At 43.2% G+C, this 18,910-nt stretch overlaps 2 protein-coding genes across 2 annotated transcripts in view; one reads left to right on the top strand and one right to left on the bottom strand.

Moving 5' to 3' along the window:
* LOC143325930 (protocadherin beta-16-like) overlaps positions 1-18,910 on the bottom strand; it is a 164,908-nt gene that overhangs the window by 37,466 nt on the left and 108,532 nt on the right. The window lies entirely within an intron of this gene.
* Positions 1-18,910, top strand: part of diaph1 (diaphanous related formin 1) — a 91,876-nt gene that overhangs the window by 62,100 nt on the left and 10,866 nt on the right. Inside the window, exons 18-26 of the mRNA XM_076739732.1 lie at positions 11,193-11,291; positions 11,423-11,517; positions 11,609-11,710; positions 12,054-12,293; positions 12,821-12,950; positions 13,167-13,292; positions 13,445-13,608; positions 14,107-14,239; positions 18,493-18,582. Of these exons, the coding sequence (XP_076595847.1) occupies positions 11,193-11,291; positions 11,423-11,517; positions 11,609-11,710; positions 12,054-12,293; positions 12,821-12,950; positions 13,167-13,292; positions 13,445-13,608; positions 14,107-14,239; positions 18,493-18,582 (1,179 nt within the window). The remainder of the gene's footprint in view (positions 1-11,192; positions 11,292-11,422; positions 11,518-11,608; positions 11,711-12,053; positions 12,294-12,820; positions 12,951-13,166; positions 13,293-13,444; positions 13,609-14,106; positions 14,240-18,492; positions 18,583-18,910) is intronic.

The following is an 18,910-nucleotide window of genomic DNA, read 5'->3' as shown; positions in this document are numbered from 1 at the left end:
GACAGAGTTGTGGAAGTGGAGGGATTCAAAATTGATCCTAAATTGGCCCTCTGCCTCTTAGACAGGTATGTAATAATGATGATAACTTAACCTTTCTCAACAAAATTACCGTAACTGAGCAGCTGAATCTGTTAGTTGTATGAACAGTAAAACCAACTTTACTTTGTTTCACCATCGTCATATTGCTGTCATTAATCTTACATAGCCACAAATAGACACATTACCTTGTTACAAATGCTGTGCATCCTGCAAACAGCTGTGATCAACAAAAAAGTACTAAAAATAAGTTTAACTCGCTTCCAGAATGCATGCGCTAGCCAGATCAAGACACTAGGCGGTAAAAACCACAGGGGCTGCCAAAATCAGGACAAAATATAAGTTTGTTGTAGTTGCTTTAAGGATTAGGTTTGAATCAGGTATAGATCCCTGTTATGGCTGAGTGTGGGTTCAGGTCAGGCCTGTGGTGCTGATGGTTAACTTGATGATGACGGTTAAGCACTGGGGCCTGCAGATAATGCGGGTCCTTACAAGTAAAGCAATGCAAACGTCTGTGTGTGTGTGTCCTTGTTAACTGTGGCCTCGTTCCGCCTTGCTTCTTAATTAAGAGACCATAGGCCTCCCAGCACTGCCTGCTATCCCACACTCCACTGGGGCAGAAAAGGACAGGAACAGGCAGAGAGAGAGAGAGCAGTAGAAAAACAGGAGACAAAGAGAGGGGACAGGGAAATGAAAAAGCTATGTGTCAAAAAATATTGAACAGAAAAAGCAGAGTGATAGATCCTGAAAGGAGAGGGAAACTAAAAGAAGGATTGCTTTTGAAGGAGTGAGAAGCCAGAGCCGATGAGGGAGAAAGTAATAGAAAGTGTGGAAATGTGGATTTAGAGAGAGGGATAGTGTAGACTGATAGGACACACGGCACATACACATTCTCCATTTCCCCTGCTGAATTGATGCCACTCATTTCCACAGCCATCTATGCATCAGATGTGTGTGTGTGTGTGTGGTTTTCAAGCGGTAATCTGTTCCATCTTATTCTTTACTTTCCATCTGTATGGGATCTTTCGCTCCGTTGCTCCCCATCTCTCACTATCACATCTAACTCACTCCTTGGAAATGAGTGTGTGTGCGTGTGTGTGTGTGTATGTGTGTGCGTGCGGTTGTGTGAGTGCATATCTGTGGTTAGATACGTGCCTGTATATCCTTGTATGCCTGCCCTGCTATCTCTGCCATTCTCTCATTGCTCTCTTGTCAGTGTGGGGTGAGTGGCGAGATAGTGGGTTAAATTTTAATGGTGCTGCCATCTCTCAGTAGCTTCTGAAAGAGGGCCAATGCAGACTGACACACTCACTGAGCCGTGAGAAGAGACAAGACAGAGAGAAGAATAATAGCTCACAAGACATACACACACGCACGAGGTCACAGGTCCACAGGACAAACAACAGGTAGAATAAAGGAAATACTACTTAGCCTTGTATTACAATATTTTTGGGAGCATTTGGTTGACTGCCTGTCAAATCTTACAGTCAAATTCTGTTATTTCACAACTTGTGTCTTATTATTGGAGTTTCCTTGTATATTTAAAGGGTACCATTGCATTGAGTGCTCTACTGACCTATTGTTTAAGTAATGAAAGCAAATAACATTCAGGTCAGCCTGCAGATTGAACTTGGAAGTAGCTCTACAGGGAAAAAGATGATCTTTACACAATCATCATCACAATCATCTTCATTTTGCAGACGCTCCATCCAAAGATACGTGCACACGCAGCAGTGAATCCTAAAACATTGATTCTTTTCCAGAATATGCCACTCTTACCATCAATCATTTTTAGTTACAGAAGACCCAGAAAATCTCTTCACACACAGTCCCTCTAAGAATGCACTGAGTGAGTTCTCCGGTTGGCATTATGCGTGCATGAATCGGTGAAATCAGTCACACAGGCACGCACACACACACACGCACTCTGTCACTCACACAAACATGTGGCAGTCCTGTAGCCATATTGTGTGTCGTTCCTAGATTGTTTTCATTCGCCCAGCCTCACATAGCCGTCTGATTGGCAACACGTCCCCTGATGGCTCACTAAGCACGTGGTGGGATTAGGTGTGTACTTTTGTGAATTTGTGTTTTTGTTTGTGTCTTTGTGGGCATGCATGTGTGTCTTTTTGTCTAGCCCCAACTACAGCCAATTCCAGTGAGAGGCCAGCAGACAGATGTTCTAGGAGAGGATTTGCACGACTGTCTCTCTGTTTAAATATCTATTTCTCTTGTTTAGTTTGTTTGGTGGGGTTGGGGGGGATTTTTTTCTCTCTTTTGAGGAGGGGGTAAAACTGACTTCACAAACTGGAAACCCTGCAGCACCCTGATGGATCTTTGATGAGAGAGACTTTTCCCCAGATTCCCACGCAGAGGTGGAGGTTGCCAGATCATGGTTGTCATCCCCCTGCAGCTACTTAGTTTGACTATGATCTCAGTGTTATTGATGTTTTTCAAACACCTGCAGTAGTTTTCCCAAAGCATTTGCAACAAAGAGAAACGTTCACCTACACAAATGCAAAGAAATGTTCCGTCTTCTCAGCACTATGGATTGCAGGATCAGTATACTTGCCGGTGTTCCGGTGATTCAGAACTGTAAATAAAATAAACAAATTCTAGTTCAAAGGGGGAGCTTTGGGTTTGTATGTATGCGGAGGTGACTGTGTGTCTGTCTGCTGTGTTAATCATCATAATTGAGGCAAAGTCTTTCTGGAATTGGGCTCTCATTCCCCTTTTCTTTCTTCTTCCTCTGTTGCCTGTTCACACCGTCTTTCTCCTCATCCTTATCCCTCATTCTTTTTGCTCCAGTCTCTTCCCCACAATACTGCCTCCCTTTGCAATTGCTTCACTTTGTTACTCATCCCCTTTATCTCTCCTCCAGCATTGCTCTCAACATCTTTTTTTCCTTCTCGTTTTGTTCTCTCCTCTCCTCTCCGCTCCGCTCCTCTTCTCTCCTCTCCTCTCTGGTTTCCTTGGCTTGGTCATATTAACATGCCGGCTGAAAAAAAACATAGTGACAAGCACCAGAAAACAGCCCAATATTTTGGCCTCCAGTCAGACACACTTTTTCAAGTGCGTGTGTGTCCTGCGAGCGATGGCTGACATTAGAAAAGGCAAAAGTCCCTCCTCCAACCCCCTCATTGTCTCTGGGCCTTGCTCAAGGGGTAATCAGACCCAGCAAAACTGGCCCTCATCCTCCTCTTTGCTACATATGTATGCGTATACATATGTGTGTGTACATGGTCCTGTGTGTGTTTGTGCGTGTGTGCCAATGTTTCCACCATGCGGTCAAGTCACAATTGTTAATCAGGCCTGCGAGCCTCGCCTGAAGAGACCAAGAGAGGGAGAAAGGAGGGGGGATAGAGCTGGGGAGGGAGGGAGCAAATGAGTGAGTGCTTTCCTTTGTCCTCATCACTGAAGCAGAGATAAAGACGAGTGAAGGGATGGATGGTTGGAGACGAGAGGACAGAAACTGAGGGATTAACAGAGGATGAGTGTGTGCTCCAGCCCTGCGACGAGCTTTTAACTGTCCTCCATGGCATGACACCGTGTAGACCTCCATTTTTCTCTGTCCCCCTTTCATCTATTTTGCTTTGCATAAGTCAGAACTGCTTGTATTCATAAAGTGCCTCTCTATCACTTACTCATGTTCTTTTTTTTTTTTTGCACTCTCCCTTATGCTTGCTCCTTCTTGCTCCCACTCGCTCTCTGCCTGCTATCTTTCCATAAGGTAATAATGAATATTTGAGGGCTGACAGGGGCGCAGTACCTAATCCTTTGTGCCCAGGGCAAAATGTGCCTCATGGGGTGCATGTGTGTTACAGTTCATCTAACTTTTTAATTGAGATAGGAACCCAATTTATAAGTTTTCATTTCTTCCTCTGTGCTCATGTAAATGAGAATTTCTGCATGGTTGTGCATACAGTATGTCATAGAAGCGGTCAGGATGGACAGTACACTTCACAAGCAGGGAAATGTCAGTTCACTCGGCAGGCAGCAGGCACTGTACATTCAACTGCTCGACCTCAGTCCAAGCATCTGACAGGATGAAGTGTCCATGAGCAAGGGCTTAACTGGAGGTTAGGTGGGGTTGCAAACTGTATTTCCCTAATGGGAATGATGAAGTGTCAAGTTATTATCAGTTCTTAATTGCTACTCTTATAGGCTATGTATTCAAATATGAGTGACTGTCAGACCTTCTCTGATAGCTGTCTGTTAGAATGCTAATCTCCTCAGTCGGTCTCATATGCACACATACACACACACGCACACGCACACACACACGTGCAAAGCATGCGAGTCTGCAAATGTCATTGCATGCCTTCTGCAGCACCAGGAACAGGGATCAAGGTTGATTGATGCTCAGCATAGCACTGAGTGAGCCTTCTTAATGATGCAATTCACTCTCCTCCCCATAGAGGGAGCACTATGCTGTGAAGGCCAGTGCAGCGTCAAGGACATTCACACTGTGAATAACAAACACCAAAGCACCACACAGACTACCATAGTACCACAGAAAAACTACTTACATACTCAGTGAGTCACTCAGTTAGTCAGTCAGACGCACAGACACACACACACGCAGCGAGTTTCTGAGTTTGAACATCGAACCTTTGTGTTTTCCTGTTTTCTGTGAACCCTGTTTAAGACATAAGTGCTGTGACTGTCTCAAGGTCACATCCTCGTTGACTTTGTCCTTTAAACAAACTTCTCTTAAGCCGTCTCCCCTTTATTTGCTTTCTCATTGTCTCAGTTTCACACCTTTATTTGCTCTTGCTCCTTTTGATTTGATTTTCTTCTCTCCTTTACACTCTGTCGCTCTCCCTCACTCCCTCTATCTCTCCTCCTTGTAATTAGCCAGTGTAATTGCTGTAGTAAATCTTTTCTGCTGTCCCAAGGAGACTGGCTGATATAGGACTGATTTAATAAGCACACCATAGCAGCTCACCTCTCCCTGTGTGTGTGTGTGTGTGTGTGTGTGTGTGTGTGTGTGTGTGTCCTCTGTTATTTGCTATAGGGATTTATGGGCTGTTTGTGTGGTTTCAGCAAGTGCGAATTCGAGTTCAAGGTAGTGCTGTGTCGGTGTGTTGACTGTAGTGCACCTTATCAGCAATGCAGGCGGCATACTCCGTGTGTGTGTATGTGTGTGTCTCATCAGTGATGCCGTTACATGCCGTGTGTGCGTCATCGCTGAAGACCTTCATGGCCAGAAGAGCAGAGAGAGGTCAGAATGGCCCTGAGAGAACAACACTGGCACACACACAGACCCGCTGTTTCCAAACGCCAAAAACTACTACACACTCTCTCCACCTCTGTCTCCCCCCTTGTGTACCCACTACACTGTCACACACACATACATACATATATATGTATATGTATATATACATATATATGTATACACTCTCTCTGTCTCTCTCTCTCTCTCTGTCTCTCTGTCTCGCACACACAATCAATATGTTCTTTCTTTCAGCTTTTTTCCACGTTTCTCTCTCTTTTACACAAACACACACAACTTGGATGGCGAGTGAGATGGAGTGTGAAGGTAATGAACAGGGTATCCAGGTGCAGGGGTTTGCTTGCCATCTAGCAGCAGTACACCAGATTCACCAGTGGAGGGCACTGTGACTCCACATATAAACAGTAACCTCAACGAAGGAACCACACTTTGTGCCTCCTGTAGTCAATATATTTAGATTAAACAAGCATGTACACTACCGTACTTTTTAATAAGAGGCAGTGTAAAAGTATCTCAAATTGTATATATATTTTTGTTTTTTTTGTTTTTGTATTTTTACAGTTTTCAAGGAAAATATAGAACTTTTACTTTTCAAGGAGTTAACATCAAAGGTTTGTTGTGAGTTGTTGAAAAGAGTACTTCTTTTAAAGTATATGGAAGTTGCCAATCATCTAAATTTAAACAAAATGCTAAAAAGTCAGTGTGATTTTTCACAGTGAGATGAATTTGGTCAGCCATATAGTACATAGGCTAAAAATATGAAATATATAAATGAAAATAAGTCAAAATCCTCCAACATATCTATAATTTACATGTTCAAACATTACTGATTGTCATTAGATTTTGGCAGCATGGCATCTAGTGTTACTTGTTTAAACTTCAAAGACCCAGAACTATTTGATGTCAATTTTGACTTTAATTAAATAAAATAGAAGCAGTTTTTAATAGTTTTAATTTTTTTTATGCTTGGAATTGTCCATTATGTAGGTTCATCGAATAATCATATTATGTTTGCTACATTCTGACAGACTTATCCATGTAGGCTTGAGATTAAAAAATATATTTTTATATCTGTTTGGAAACTCCTTTGGAAAACATTTCCGAGTGTGGTACCTTTAATGAACAGATGGAAGCAAAACTAAGTTCTATATTTTCTGTATTCCCCAGATTTTTCAGCTGTAAATATTGGCTATTTTTGATGTTTGTAAAGCATTGTAGTGTGATAATATCCAACTTCAGTTCAGTGCAGAAAATCTAAGCTGCAGTAACACAGTTCATGCACCAGGGGAGCGCAAGGGAGCACAGTCTTAGCCCCTCCCACGTGCCCTCCCCCTGCATCCTGGCCCTCCCACATCCTGCCCCCATCCCCCCTCCTCCCTGCCCCACCCTGCCATCTGGTCCTTTTCACACACAGACACACACACACTCACAGTCAGGATTTTTTTTTCTCCCCATTTCCTTTCACGGCGAAAAACAGGATGAAGGGGCTCTTTCAGACTCCAGGTTACCGTGGAAACCCCCTTATTCTTCCTCTGTCAAACTTGCTTTCATTGTAACACACACACACACACACATAGATATAGTGACAGAATGCTGGACATTTAAAGTTTAAAGGGACCAAGGCTACAGCTGTCCTTCTGTCTGCCATAGTTGTGGCCATGTGTTTACTTTAGACAAAGAACTTCTTGCCCCCCTGTTTTTCCTTTTCTTCTTCTTCTTCTTTGTCTCATTACCCTTTCCGTACTGTTACTTAAGCATGAATCCAGGAAACTTAATAAAACCATAAAATGTTCAGATTAAGTTTCCATGATATGTGTTTAGTCTCTGTTGATGTTAAAAGTTGGCAAAAGAGTTGTTTGTGTCTCCGTGTGGTTCTTTCTGCTGAGCAACCTCAGCAACTTTTTCCAAAGAACTGCTCAGCCCATAGATATTGATGTTGAAACTATAAACCCTCTCCTCTGTTCCAGTTTCGACAGTCTCCAGCCCTGGAATGCAACATGGAAAAAACTTAGTAGAAGTTACATAAAGTTAATGTTATGCTTTTCTAGCATATTGCCGCCAGAGGGCCCATGGAAAACACTTTTGGGGCCACAGATATACAATAGGGCACATCATCTGAAAGCTTTTAGTCAGTTAAAAATAAACCGCACCGCTCCACAAGCAGGGAGTGGTGATGAGAGGATGAAAAGACCACATGAAAGGACAGGAGGAAAGATAGAAAAAAGAAGAGCTTTCTGCTTTCTGGGAGAGGACTGAAACTATTCTTTGTGCTGGGGCTGTAGTTCAGAGCGGTCAGGGATGAAAGTGTTCTATACATTTTTTTTTCTTTCTTTTCATCTATCTTTTTCCAAATGTTTACTTTCTCCAAGCCTGTCTGCCCATCACCTTCTACTCCACACATTTTCTCCTTTTAAGGAGTGAGTGAAGGAGAGAGGAAGGGAATGGAAGGGGGGGGGGGTGAAGGACATACTCAGGTCTGCTGACTGATAAACAGACTCCTCTTTGTGCAGATAGAGACAGACAGACCCCCCCACCCCCCACCCCCACCCCCACCCGCACACACATGCACATGCACGCGCACACACACACACGGACACACTCACACACACACTCTTTGTTACATATTGACAGAGATCTCTGCATGACTTGGCTCCTCATGATTCTGTGCACCCTGTCTTTCGCCTCCTCTCGCCCTCCATCTCTCTCTCTCTTTTTTTTCTCTCTTACCACTTAATTAAAAACAGAAGTCAGAAATGGAAGAATTTAGTTTTTGGTCCATGACTCACAAAAGCAAATCTGCGTGCATGGAGACACGTACATACACACACACACACACACACACACACACAACACCCCCCTTTTTTCTCATCATCTCTCAATGCCAAGCAGCTGTTGGTTAGACGAGGGGGAGGTGTCCCAGGAAAAGTATGTGTGTGCGTGTGTGTGTGTGTGTGTGTGTGTGTGTGTGTGTGTGTGCGTGTGTGTGTGTGGGGTAGTAGGGGTGGCAGTGCTTTGGTTCCACAAAAAGGGCCTCATTTGTGCTCCGATATAACAAAAAGACATCTGGGATGATAAAACATGTGGATGTGAAGATGTCAGCACTCCACGAGCGTGTTCGTATGTGCTCATGTACGTTTTTTGTGTGTGTCCAGTCACACATGTTTCCTGGCTCTGTCATTTCCTCTCCTCCCCCACAATGACTAAGAGTAACATGGCGCAGCGCTCCGTAGCCACCACTAGAGGTGCCATCGGCTCATAAATGAAACGAGACGACTCCGCATGTGGAAACCACTCAGCAGCCATTTTACAATCTGCACACCAGACCCCATTTTATGAATCAGCCATGATGTCAACATAGCTAACCCTGATTCTATTGGCTAGAGTGCAGCTGGCACTGTCGTTATTATAGCACGGATGCACACACACACAAATGCATGCTCCCTCACTGGCTCTCCGTCTCTCTGACATACACACACAGGCACATACTGACCTAGTGACATGATGCTGTCACTGGGTCACTAGTCTTGTCACAGACCAAGTGGATTAGCACTCCCTCAGATTATATACTATCCACCTAAGTAGTTGCATTGTGCTGTAACATTTGCACTTTGTACAAGTCTGCATGTGCATATTTGTACATGTGCACATGGTGTTAATGGGCTTAAGTTTTCACTAATATTATTATACTTACTCTTAAGTGTCTTTATTTCTCTCACTGCTGTCTTCAGGGGTATTACCTCCCTCCTTAACTCGATGCCTCTGTCTTGAAGATGTGGATTATTTTAGGTCATTGTCTGTCTGTTTGTTTCTTAATGTGTTTATCTATAGATTCTTGTCACTTCCTCTGAGTTTATAGATTCTTGTCACTTCCTCTGAGTTTCTTCCTAACCTTGCAGCTGTGACTATCTGTGTTTATGTGTTTGTGCAGAGATATTTATGTTGTTTCCTCTGATGTGTCCTGATGGATTTTCCTACCCTGTGTGTTTGTGTGTACTATTTGACTTCCTGCTATGGTTTCCTGCTCTCAGTGGGGACTATGGCTGGAGTGTTGGATACACAATAGTGTTACTGATGGTAGTTTTAGATGGTAGTGATACACACGGCAGATTATACTTACTTTACACAAATTATACACAACAGTAGAAGTACAGAGTTCAAACAGATCAGGTTGACTGACAGTTCGAGTCAATTTTTAGGCACAAGTGATGGCTGGTTTTTAGAAAACAGTTTCATACAAGTGAATCTGACACTGAGTGAAACAATGGGACTTATTGAGGCCACAGTCCACTGACTGTCTGTTCAGTGTGTGTTCTAAATGGAGAGATGAGCAGCTCATTAAGAGGACTGGACTCGTTAACAGACAGTCCAAACGATTGGCCTCTCACATAGAGACAAAGCACTGTTTGACTGGACATATGGAAGGATGGCTAGATGGATGAATGAGTTGTTATGCTGTCGTGGCTAACTCTGTCTGTGTGGAGAATACTGACAGTGTTGCTGTTTGCATGGTAGAGATGAATGTGGGCAGATTTTGGAAAAAGATGGTGACTGAGGAAGTGGATAAATAAGACCGCATATGCAGCACAGAAAGCTGGAGGTTAGGTCAACCTAATTTACAATGAATAATCAACATTTGTAACACTGGCAGTAAAGCAGCCTTAATTGATTCTGTCTGTAGGATCAAGTCATTATTTTACAGTTGTTTCGGTCCTCGTCTGTTGTAGTAAAACACTTAATTTTAGCTTCTCATGTCATCACATGAGATCATCACTGGGCAGTGGAAACAGGTGGGCTCTATTGTTTGTGTGAGCTTCAGACAGAAAAGTGACAAAGAAATATAGTATGCTCTTATTGTACATGCTGTACCAGCACTCTTGCTGGCTTTTTTCCCGGACAGTCATTCTTATTTCCTGTCAGTGTCTTGTCTAAACAAAAACAAGACACAGACAAGGCCACATAGAGAATTAGACAAAACCATAAGAGAGACTGGAACAAAAAGCAGGCAGTAGAGATGCTCCAGTGTTTATCAGACTTTAAGCTGTGTAGTGAAGTTTGTGAAGCTGTAAGCAGAAAATGTTTGGTATACAAACCTGTTAAATGGCTCCATAGACAATGTCAGTGACAAATGTTTTATTAATGGACTAATGATTTTAAAAATCACATACAGGATTTGTGTTGCTCTTTCACAAGAATGCTGAATTGAGTGAGAGTGCTTAGATACGCTGACCTTAGATTTGATGTGCCTTTATACAGTGAGCTGTTACGTGGTCAAACCCATGTGCTTGTTAATCTTTCACTCTTAATTCTCATCCAGTGCAGAGTCACCCCCCTCACACTGACACATCCTTACAGTCACAAACCTGACCTTGCCAGAACACGTTAATGTGAAGTGTCTCTGTCAACTTTGTGTGTGTGTGTGTGTGTGTGTGTGTGTGTGTGTGTGTGTATTCGGATATAACTGTACATGGATGTGTGTAAGCTGATTTGCAAACTTCGAATGCCTCACAGCTAACAAACGTCTGACCATATTTACCAGGCCCCCACACACAAGGGACATCTTTCCCCCAGTGTTACAGCCATTTCATAGCAGTTTCATCTTACCCAAGGCCACTGATACAATAATCCTAACACCTCAGTGACACCATACAGTTGGGAGAGAGTGAAAAAAAGAGAAGACCATGCCAAGTCTGCCAGTTTTTATGGCCATCACATAGGCCCTCTGTCCACCCCTTATATTTACTTCTCTCTCTATTACAGAACCCACTGATTTTACTACTGTCCTTCTTTCCAACATTGCTGCTATTCATATCCAGCAGTACTATTAAAAAAAAAAAAATACAATTTCTAACAAAGTCTGCTCTTTTGTCTGTTCACCTGTGAATTTGACCACCACCCTCCCTGTTTCTCTCTCTCTCTCCAGCCAAAAACGAGCAGGATGGCAGAGACGAGAATAAGCAGCTGCAGAAGAAGAAGGTGAAGGAGCTGAAGGTTCTTGACCCCAAGAATTCACAGAACCTTTGTAAGTCCACACATGCCCATCTGTTAGAAAGCCTGATACCCCCATACCAGTTACATTGCTCTTTAAATGCATTTAGTAAACACCTTCACGGAAATGCTCACAACTGCTGTTAATTGTGTTTGCTCATATAGCCATTTTCCTGGGATCGTTCCGTCTCCCTTATGAAGAGATCAAGAATTCCATCATGGAGGTTAATGAGAAAATCCTCACAGAGTCCATGGTTCAGGTACAGAGCTGTTTGTATATACGGGTCATGTGTTAGTGAATATGCACAAGGTCTTGTTACTCATGTATATTTTCCTCTTATTGCTGTGTAGAATCTGATCAAACAACTGCCGCCAGACGAGCAACTGCTTTCCCTGGGAGAGATGAAGGATGAATATGATGACCTGGCTGAGTCTGAACAGTTTGGAGTAGTGGTGAGGAGACACAGATTCACAGACACACACACATTTGTGAAAATCAATATTGGTTCCCCTTACCAGCTGACTTGGACATGATTAACCACAAGCATAGCAGTGAAATCAGTTTAAGGGCAAATGAGGCATAGAAAATTTGTAAATGCTGAGATAAGGCATGCAGTTATCAATACATCACACACAAAAAATCCTCATGTTGTTAAACACAGACTGCTTTGTTCAACTGTGGAAAATGTGTGCCACAGAAGAAATCCCCTTGACTCTCTCACAACCACACACACACACAGACACACAGTCTATGTGGCATGGATCTCAAATCCCCCACCCTCTTTTCCCTCTCCAGATGTCCAGCGTGAAGAACCTGAAGAAACGGCTTGGGTCCATCCTGTTTAAGCTGCAGTTTGAGGAGCAGCTGAACAACATCAAGCCAGATGTGGTGTCTGTGACAGCAGCCTGCGAGGAACTCATGAAAAGCCAGACCTTCTCCAAGCTGCTGGAGATCATCCTCCTTGTTGGGAACTTCATGAATTCTGGCTCCCGCAATGGGAAGGCATTCGGCTTCTCCATATCATACCTGTGCAAGGTAAAATAAGGTGTAGATACAGTATGCACACAAAATAAAAGCTGAATAAATGCGCTGGAAATGCCTTTAGGTCTTACCTGATGTTCTTCCTCATCAAATGTGGACATGCTAATGTACAATGAATAGCATGGACACTGGGCCCCATAATGGTTGAGCTTTCACCTTAATAGTGCCCTGCTTGCAGTGTAATCACAGTGACAGAAAACTCTACATCCTGTCTTATATGTATGTATGTATGTATGTATGTATATAACACAGATAAACATGTACAGGTGGCCCCATAATTCCTTGATCAATATACTGATGCTACACCAAGTCAGTGTAACAACAGTGATTTTATAATGTGGAATAGGCAACATGGATGCACAGACTAATTGCATGAATGCTGGGATTTTGGAAAAAATCTTATTGCACTTCCATTTACACATATCTGTAAACAGAGAAGTGCGAAACACTGACAGCCCATGCAGACATTAAATATCTTTTGATTGATTGCCCTCTTTTAAATCAATCCTTTTTCCAATCAGCTGCGTGACACCAAATCAGCTGATCTGAAGCAGACGCTGCTCCATTTCCTCGCTGAAGTGTGCCAGGAGCAGTATCCTGATGTCATGAGCTTTGTAGACGAGCTCATCCATGTGGAAAAGGCCAGCAGAGGTACATGGGACATCTAACTGATCTCCACACTTCCCCATCTCAACATGCCGTACCATTCATTGCAACCTCTGGTTACACATTGCTTTGGTCTCATTGATACTGTGTGCTCTCATTGTTGTAGTCATATGAAAAACAACAGTCCTTTATAAGCTATGTGTGTAGGTGTTTGTATGTTGGCACTCTGCATCATCAATGGTTCCACTATGTCCCCTGCAGTGTCTGCAGAGACACTTCAGAAGAACCTTGAGCTGATGGGCCGTCAGATCAAGGGCCTGGAAAAAGATCTGGAAACCTTCCCCCCTCCACAAAATGACAAGGACCTGTTTGTGGAGAAGATGTCCATATCCTCTTTATTCAGTCACATGTTTAGTATAATAAGCAATTGCCATAAACAAATTTAAATCATATATCATGTCATCTTAAATGATCATTTTTTATGTCCTGTTAAGACACAGAGATGTTTTTTTTGTGTTCCTTAACACCGTGTCTCCACAGTTTTGTGGGTAGTGCCCGTGAGCAGTATGAGAAGCTGGATCTGCTGCATAAGAACATGGAGAAGCAATATAACGACATGGGAGCGTACTTTGTCTTTGACCCGAGAAAAATCTCAATTGAGGAATTCTTTGGCGACCTCAACAACTTTAAAAACATGTTCCAGGTGTGTTTTTGTATATGTGAATGAACTAACTTCAGCTTGATCTGTTTCAAAAGGGCACAGGTGTGGTTTGCAGTATTTGCTGACCACCCTCAAATCAAACCTGTACACATACACTACAAAGACAAACACAAAAGTGGAGTGAAAGAAAAGATAAGTAGATGAAAGAGGGAAAGATAAATGTCAAACCAGGAGAAGGAAAAAAGGCTGTGCACCTGTTTATATTGACATAATAACGACTCCATGGTACTGTCAGTTTATGGATCAACTGTAAGTGTGCTGTTTGGGAGGGTTCCCGCAGGAAGTAACTTGTTTTACCAGTTACTGTGGATAACTGCCATCCGCTGCTTTGGACGTTATGTTTATATACACAGACATCCATCAGATCCATCACACACCTGTCTTCCTGAATTTTCCGTTATCCACACCAAACCATTAAACTTAATTTGCATCCATGCACTGTCTGATCTTTTCTCCTTTTTCTCTTTCTTCCCCCACCAGCAAGCCGTGAAGGAGAACCAGAGGAGGAAGGAGGCTGAAGAGAAGATCAGGAAGGCCAAGCTGGCCAGGGAAAAGGCAGAGAAGGAGAAGGAGGAGAAACTTAAGAGGAACCAGCTCCTTGACATCAACGCAGGTCACAATTGCTGCATCATGTCTGTTTACCTGCATGTGACTGAAAGAGAGGGAAACACTCCAAGCATCCTAGTTTGCATTTCCCTCAGATTCCAGTTGGGGGCAGTCAGACTCCACACTTCTGTAGAATATTTTGTGTGTGTGTGTCTGAGTGTGTGTGTGTATGAAAGCAGCCCATCAGTATTTATAGACCGGAGTTAATCTAATGTTGATGACCTGTGTTTTGGAGTAAGCAGAATGAGCTCCACAGAAAGTGAGTACAAGGAGGGATGTATACAAGGAACCGCTTGACCTCTTTTCATGCCTCTGTTGAACGGGGGATTTGTTTCCATAAAAGAACTGAAAGAACGTCTAAATCTCTTTATCACCAAAAACATGTTTCCACTCTTTTATGAGATGCTGTTATACTTTGAAAACTGCTTGCAGCATATTGTCCTGTGTAACACACACACACACACACACACACACACACACACACACACACACACACACACACACACGGTCTCGCTCTCTCATCCATGTATACACACACAGTTAAAACTCAGGTCCTGCCTTGCAGACACACATTTATGCACAGGCACTTTTTCTCCCTTCTCTCAGACTGTGACCTAGTTTCAGTACATTCCTTCTCTCTCTGGCTCCAGCCAAGTTCTCTTGGGACTCCACAGTCAGAATTTGCCCCAGCCTCAGTGCTCTCTGCGTATGCGTGTTGGAAAATTTTTTCTTGTGAGTGTTTGTTTGGCTTTTGCCTGTGTGTTGGAGAACATTCTGTGTGTTTGTGTCTGTGTGTATGTCTCTGTTTTCTGAACCTCTTACAAAAAAAAGTCTTTCTGGCTTCTCTCCTTATGCTCCAACTTCCAGCTGGCTCCCTTTCTCCCCTCTTTCTTGCTTTTGTTCCATCATTCACTCTTCTTTTTTCCCTTTTTCCTGCCTCTGTGTCTGCCGTTCATTTAAATGGGCACTTAAAGACACAGCAAGGACTGAGGCTGTACTTGGAATATTTTGTCTCTGTCTTGAAAGCATGGAACAGACATGTTGTGGTAGAAAGTAAGGTAGTCAAATTTCACGTTCAGCCTCTAAAGACATGCACGACTGGAACATAATAGTGCTTTACAGATGTGTGTGTGTGTGTGTGTGTGTGTGTGTGTGTGTGTGTGTGTGTGTGTGTGCATGCATTAGTGGACTAGAGATCATTTACATACAGGTGGCATATTTGACTGCCCTGTAGCCCAGAGTCATTCACTACCCCCTGTTTAAATACAAGCACACACACACCTGGTCTTTGTTCTGTATTTGTTTATAACCCTCATACTGGATGGCTTTTACACAAAGGTTGTTTTCAGCAGCTACACTTTTGCATGCTCTCACCTTCCTTGTTCCCTTTTTTCCTTTTGGCATCTAGCACCCACATAGGGTGTGTGTACTATCTTTGAATGTTCCTGTTTCTCATGAGTCCTCTGAATGCTCCTCTTTCTCACTTTCTGTCTCTTTGTAAACATAATATCCCAGTTATTGGTTAAGCCCTGGAAGGTCAGTGTGTGTGTTTGCCGTCTGTGGCCTTGTCATTCCTATGTGAGTCAGACAGACAGACGCTCGCTCAGTGGAGCCTCACAATGTCCTAAGCATGTGATGGTTTAGTAACTGATTCCTTATAAGATAATGACTTATTTAATCTTTTGAAAATGCAATCATTCAGTGCTTTTGTGTGGCTTTTGTTTGGCTCTCATGAAACGTGGATGTTCAGGATTCAGACCACATTCAGGGCAGAGGACTTGGATGCCACACCCAAAAGTCCACTTTCATTGCTCTAATTTTATCTGACAAATACTTTGTACTACTGTAATGAAATATCCCTCCCTGGCTGTCATGCACTCATCTTTAGACATATGCCAGAGTGCTTGGAAACAGACCTTTTCTTATTTCTACAGCTAGGTGTCAGTACTGTCTGCAAAAGATTGTGAGGCTGGGTGTTTTTTATGTATGTGGCCAAGGGTGTGTGCATGTGAGGCTTACACACCCACATGGATGCTGGTATGGGAACGGCCACTAGGAGTGCTCGTGCTCCACCCAGAGAGCAAGTGAGGGAGTAGTGTGGGGGAGGAAGAGCGAGGAAGGAGAGTAGGGCGGCAGATGCTCTCTTAGGGATTAGACTGTGTTGTCTCTTAGAAAAGGGGGTAAGAGGAGGAGAGGAGAAGAGCACAGGGTGGGAGGGGGGTGGGATGGCTTTAACCTCGGTTCGTCTGATGTCTCACCTCAGACAGCTGTAAAAAAGGGACAAGATCATGACACATTGTAAAAATATAAATTCTTTCTGCAACCTGTTTCAGCAGTCTTTATTTTTCATACTCTTTTCCTTTTTCTCTGTTTTTCTTTGCGTGTTTTCTCTTCATGTCCTCCTCTGTTATTGTGTGAACATCCATTAGGGGTGCTATTGCTCCACATAAGACGCTGTCCTCCCTCTGTGTGTGCGTGTGTGCCAGATAGAATGTGTTGTGGAGTGTGTGCATGGGGTGTAGATCAGACATCTTTAAGAGCTCATGATCTAATGCTATTACACTAATTAATCCATCTTATGTTCTTACCTGCTTCAGGCAATACCTTGCTGTTTGTGTCATGCACTGCAGTTGCCTGTGTGGAGTGTGTGTCATGCATTATGCTTATGCTTGCTGTCAGTGTTGTTGTTGTACTCAGTCTAACTTTGCCACCACAGTATTTGAGGCCATTTCAATATTGATTTTGTATTGATTGTCAATAATAACACCATTAACCAGATACCTCTTCCACAGAATCATGGGCATTAACAAGTGAACATGATTCTCAACAAGTGATTGAGCCCAACAAGTGTGATTTTCACTCATTTTTAGCCCAATTATTAATTGCTAACAAACCAAACATTGTAAAGCTTTCCTTTGATAAAGAAGACTCCTATATGGCATTTCAAATAGTGTCGCCCAAGGCCACACTCTTACAAAAACACCATAGTGTTGCATGTAGTCGTATAATGCTATACAGTGCACTGACCCAAGGATATTCTAGTTTTAGTTCACTCCGTCAACAATAAGCCTGTTTTATATACAGCCGGGTCATTGTGTTGTCCCTCTACAGCCTCTGGTACATATTCACAAATAGGTTTGTGTGTCTCTGTGCTTCCACCAGTGGTTTAAGCCAACCATGTGATTAATGTGAGTGGAAATGTGCCAGATGTGTTTCCCCGGAAGGAGAAAAACATGGCCTACATCATTCTGATCTATCTGTGCAGTTCCAGGACATGGACATTGAGGGGTGTATGTGAGCTGTGCAAGGCCTGGGAATTGTGTGTGAGGGAGACTTTCTCTGACGTGACAGGCAAGACCACAGGCCATCTGCTTCATGGCTTACTGCAGGATTAAATATTGTGTGTGTGTGTGTGTGTGTGTGTGTGTGTGTGTGTGTTTGGGGGTTTGGGAGGTGACGACATAAACCTTTAACCCCCAGCCTCACTGCCCCTTTTTCCAGACCCCTGTCTCTATTCAGGTTCAAATAGATATAATTAAAACCATCTGCCTGAGTGCTGAGCTGTGCCACTGAATCCTACCCACACAACACTCACACACTTGTACACACAGCAGCATGCCATGGAGTACCCCCCATCACGCCCCCCTTCCCTGATTTAAGGCCACCAGACACAGAGTCTGTGTCGACAACGTGGATGTAAACACACAACAAGACCACCCATACAAGCTGTACTGTACCTATACACATACACAGAAACAAGGTTCCTTTACGGTTAACACTCTTTCACTGTAAGCCACAATCACTCATTGATTCTGGAGAATTTGAATGTTTATGAGGAGGTTTGGTCTCAGTGGGTGTGTCTTTCCAATAAAGCTGTGTGTGTTACAGAGGTTATCTCCCTGAAAGTGCAGTGTGTTGCCCCTAGCAGTGACAGTAGCTGAATTAGGTCACTGCCTATCTGGGTTAATGTAGCTAATTTGCTAATGTGGCCACATGGCTGGTAAATATCCACCATGCCCACGTGTGAGTTGGCGTGTCTGAGAGAAACAACGATAGGTAGAGGGTTTAGAAAAACCACTAATCACTCTCCCCTGTTGTTGGGAAAGAAAAAGAGTGTGTATGTCAGCGGTGCATTCAGTCAAAATAGCATGGTTGTTGTGGAGTGGTGTGTGTGTGTGACATAAAAGTTCAAATGTGACTCCACTTATTGTTTTCATCCAGTGGCATTGCTGATGTCATGTTCTGATGCTGTGTTTACAGAGGGTGATGAAACTGGTATCATGGATGGCCTTTTGGAGGCGCTGCAGTCCGGCGCTGCTTTCAAGAGAAAGAGAGGACCACGGCAAGCAGGTACTCATACACAAGCAGAGCAGAAAGTCTTGACAAAACATTTCTCAAAGATTTCTGTTTCCTTTTACACCCTTCTGTGGTATACATACTATACTGAAACACATAGCATATGAGGCTCATTCGTTCCATCTCCCTCTTCCTCTCCGTCCCTATGTCTCTGTCAACACATAACAACAGATTTGTTTGTGTTCCCCTGTTTCTGTTCCATCTGTCGCATGGCTCAGAGACTGTGGATTGTGGTAGTATTTTCTGGCCATGGTTACAGGGGCCAAAGCCAATTCCACCAATGACTGGCACAACAACAAAAGAACGGGGAGATTGCCAAGGG

The sequence above is a fragment of the Chaetodon auriga genome, chromosome 9 (genome assembly GCF_051107435.1).
Source record: "Chaetodon auriga isolate fChaAug3 chromosome 9, fChaAug3.hap1, whole genome shotgun sequence".
NCBI lineage: Eukaryota > Metazoa > Chordata > Actinopteri > Chaetodontiformes > Chaetodontidae > Chaetodon > Chaetodon auriga.
The sequence above is the reverse complement of the archived record's forward strand: the minus strand, read 5'-3'. Positions and strand labels throughout refer to the sequence as shown.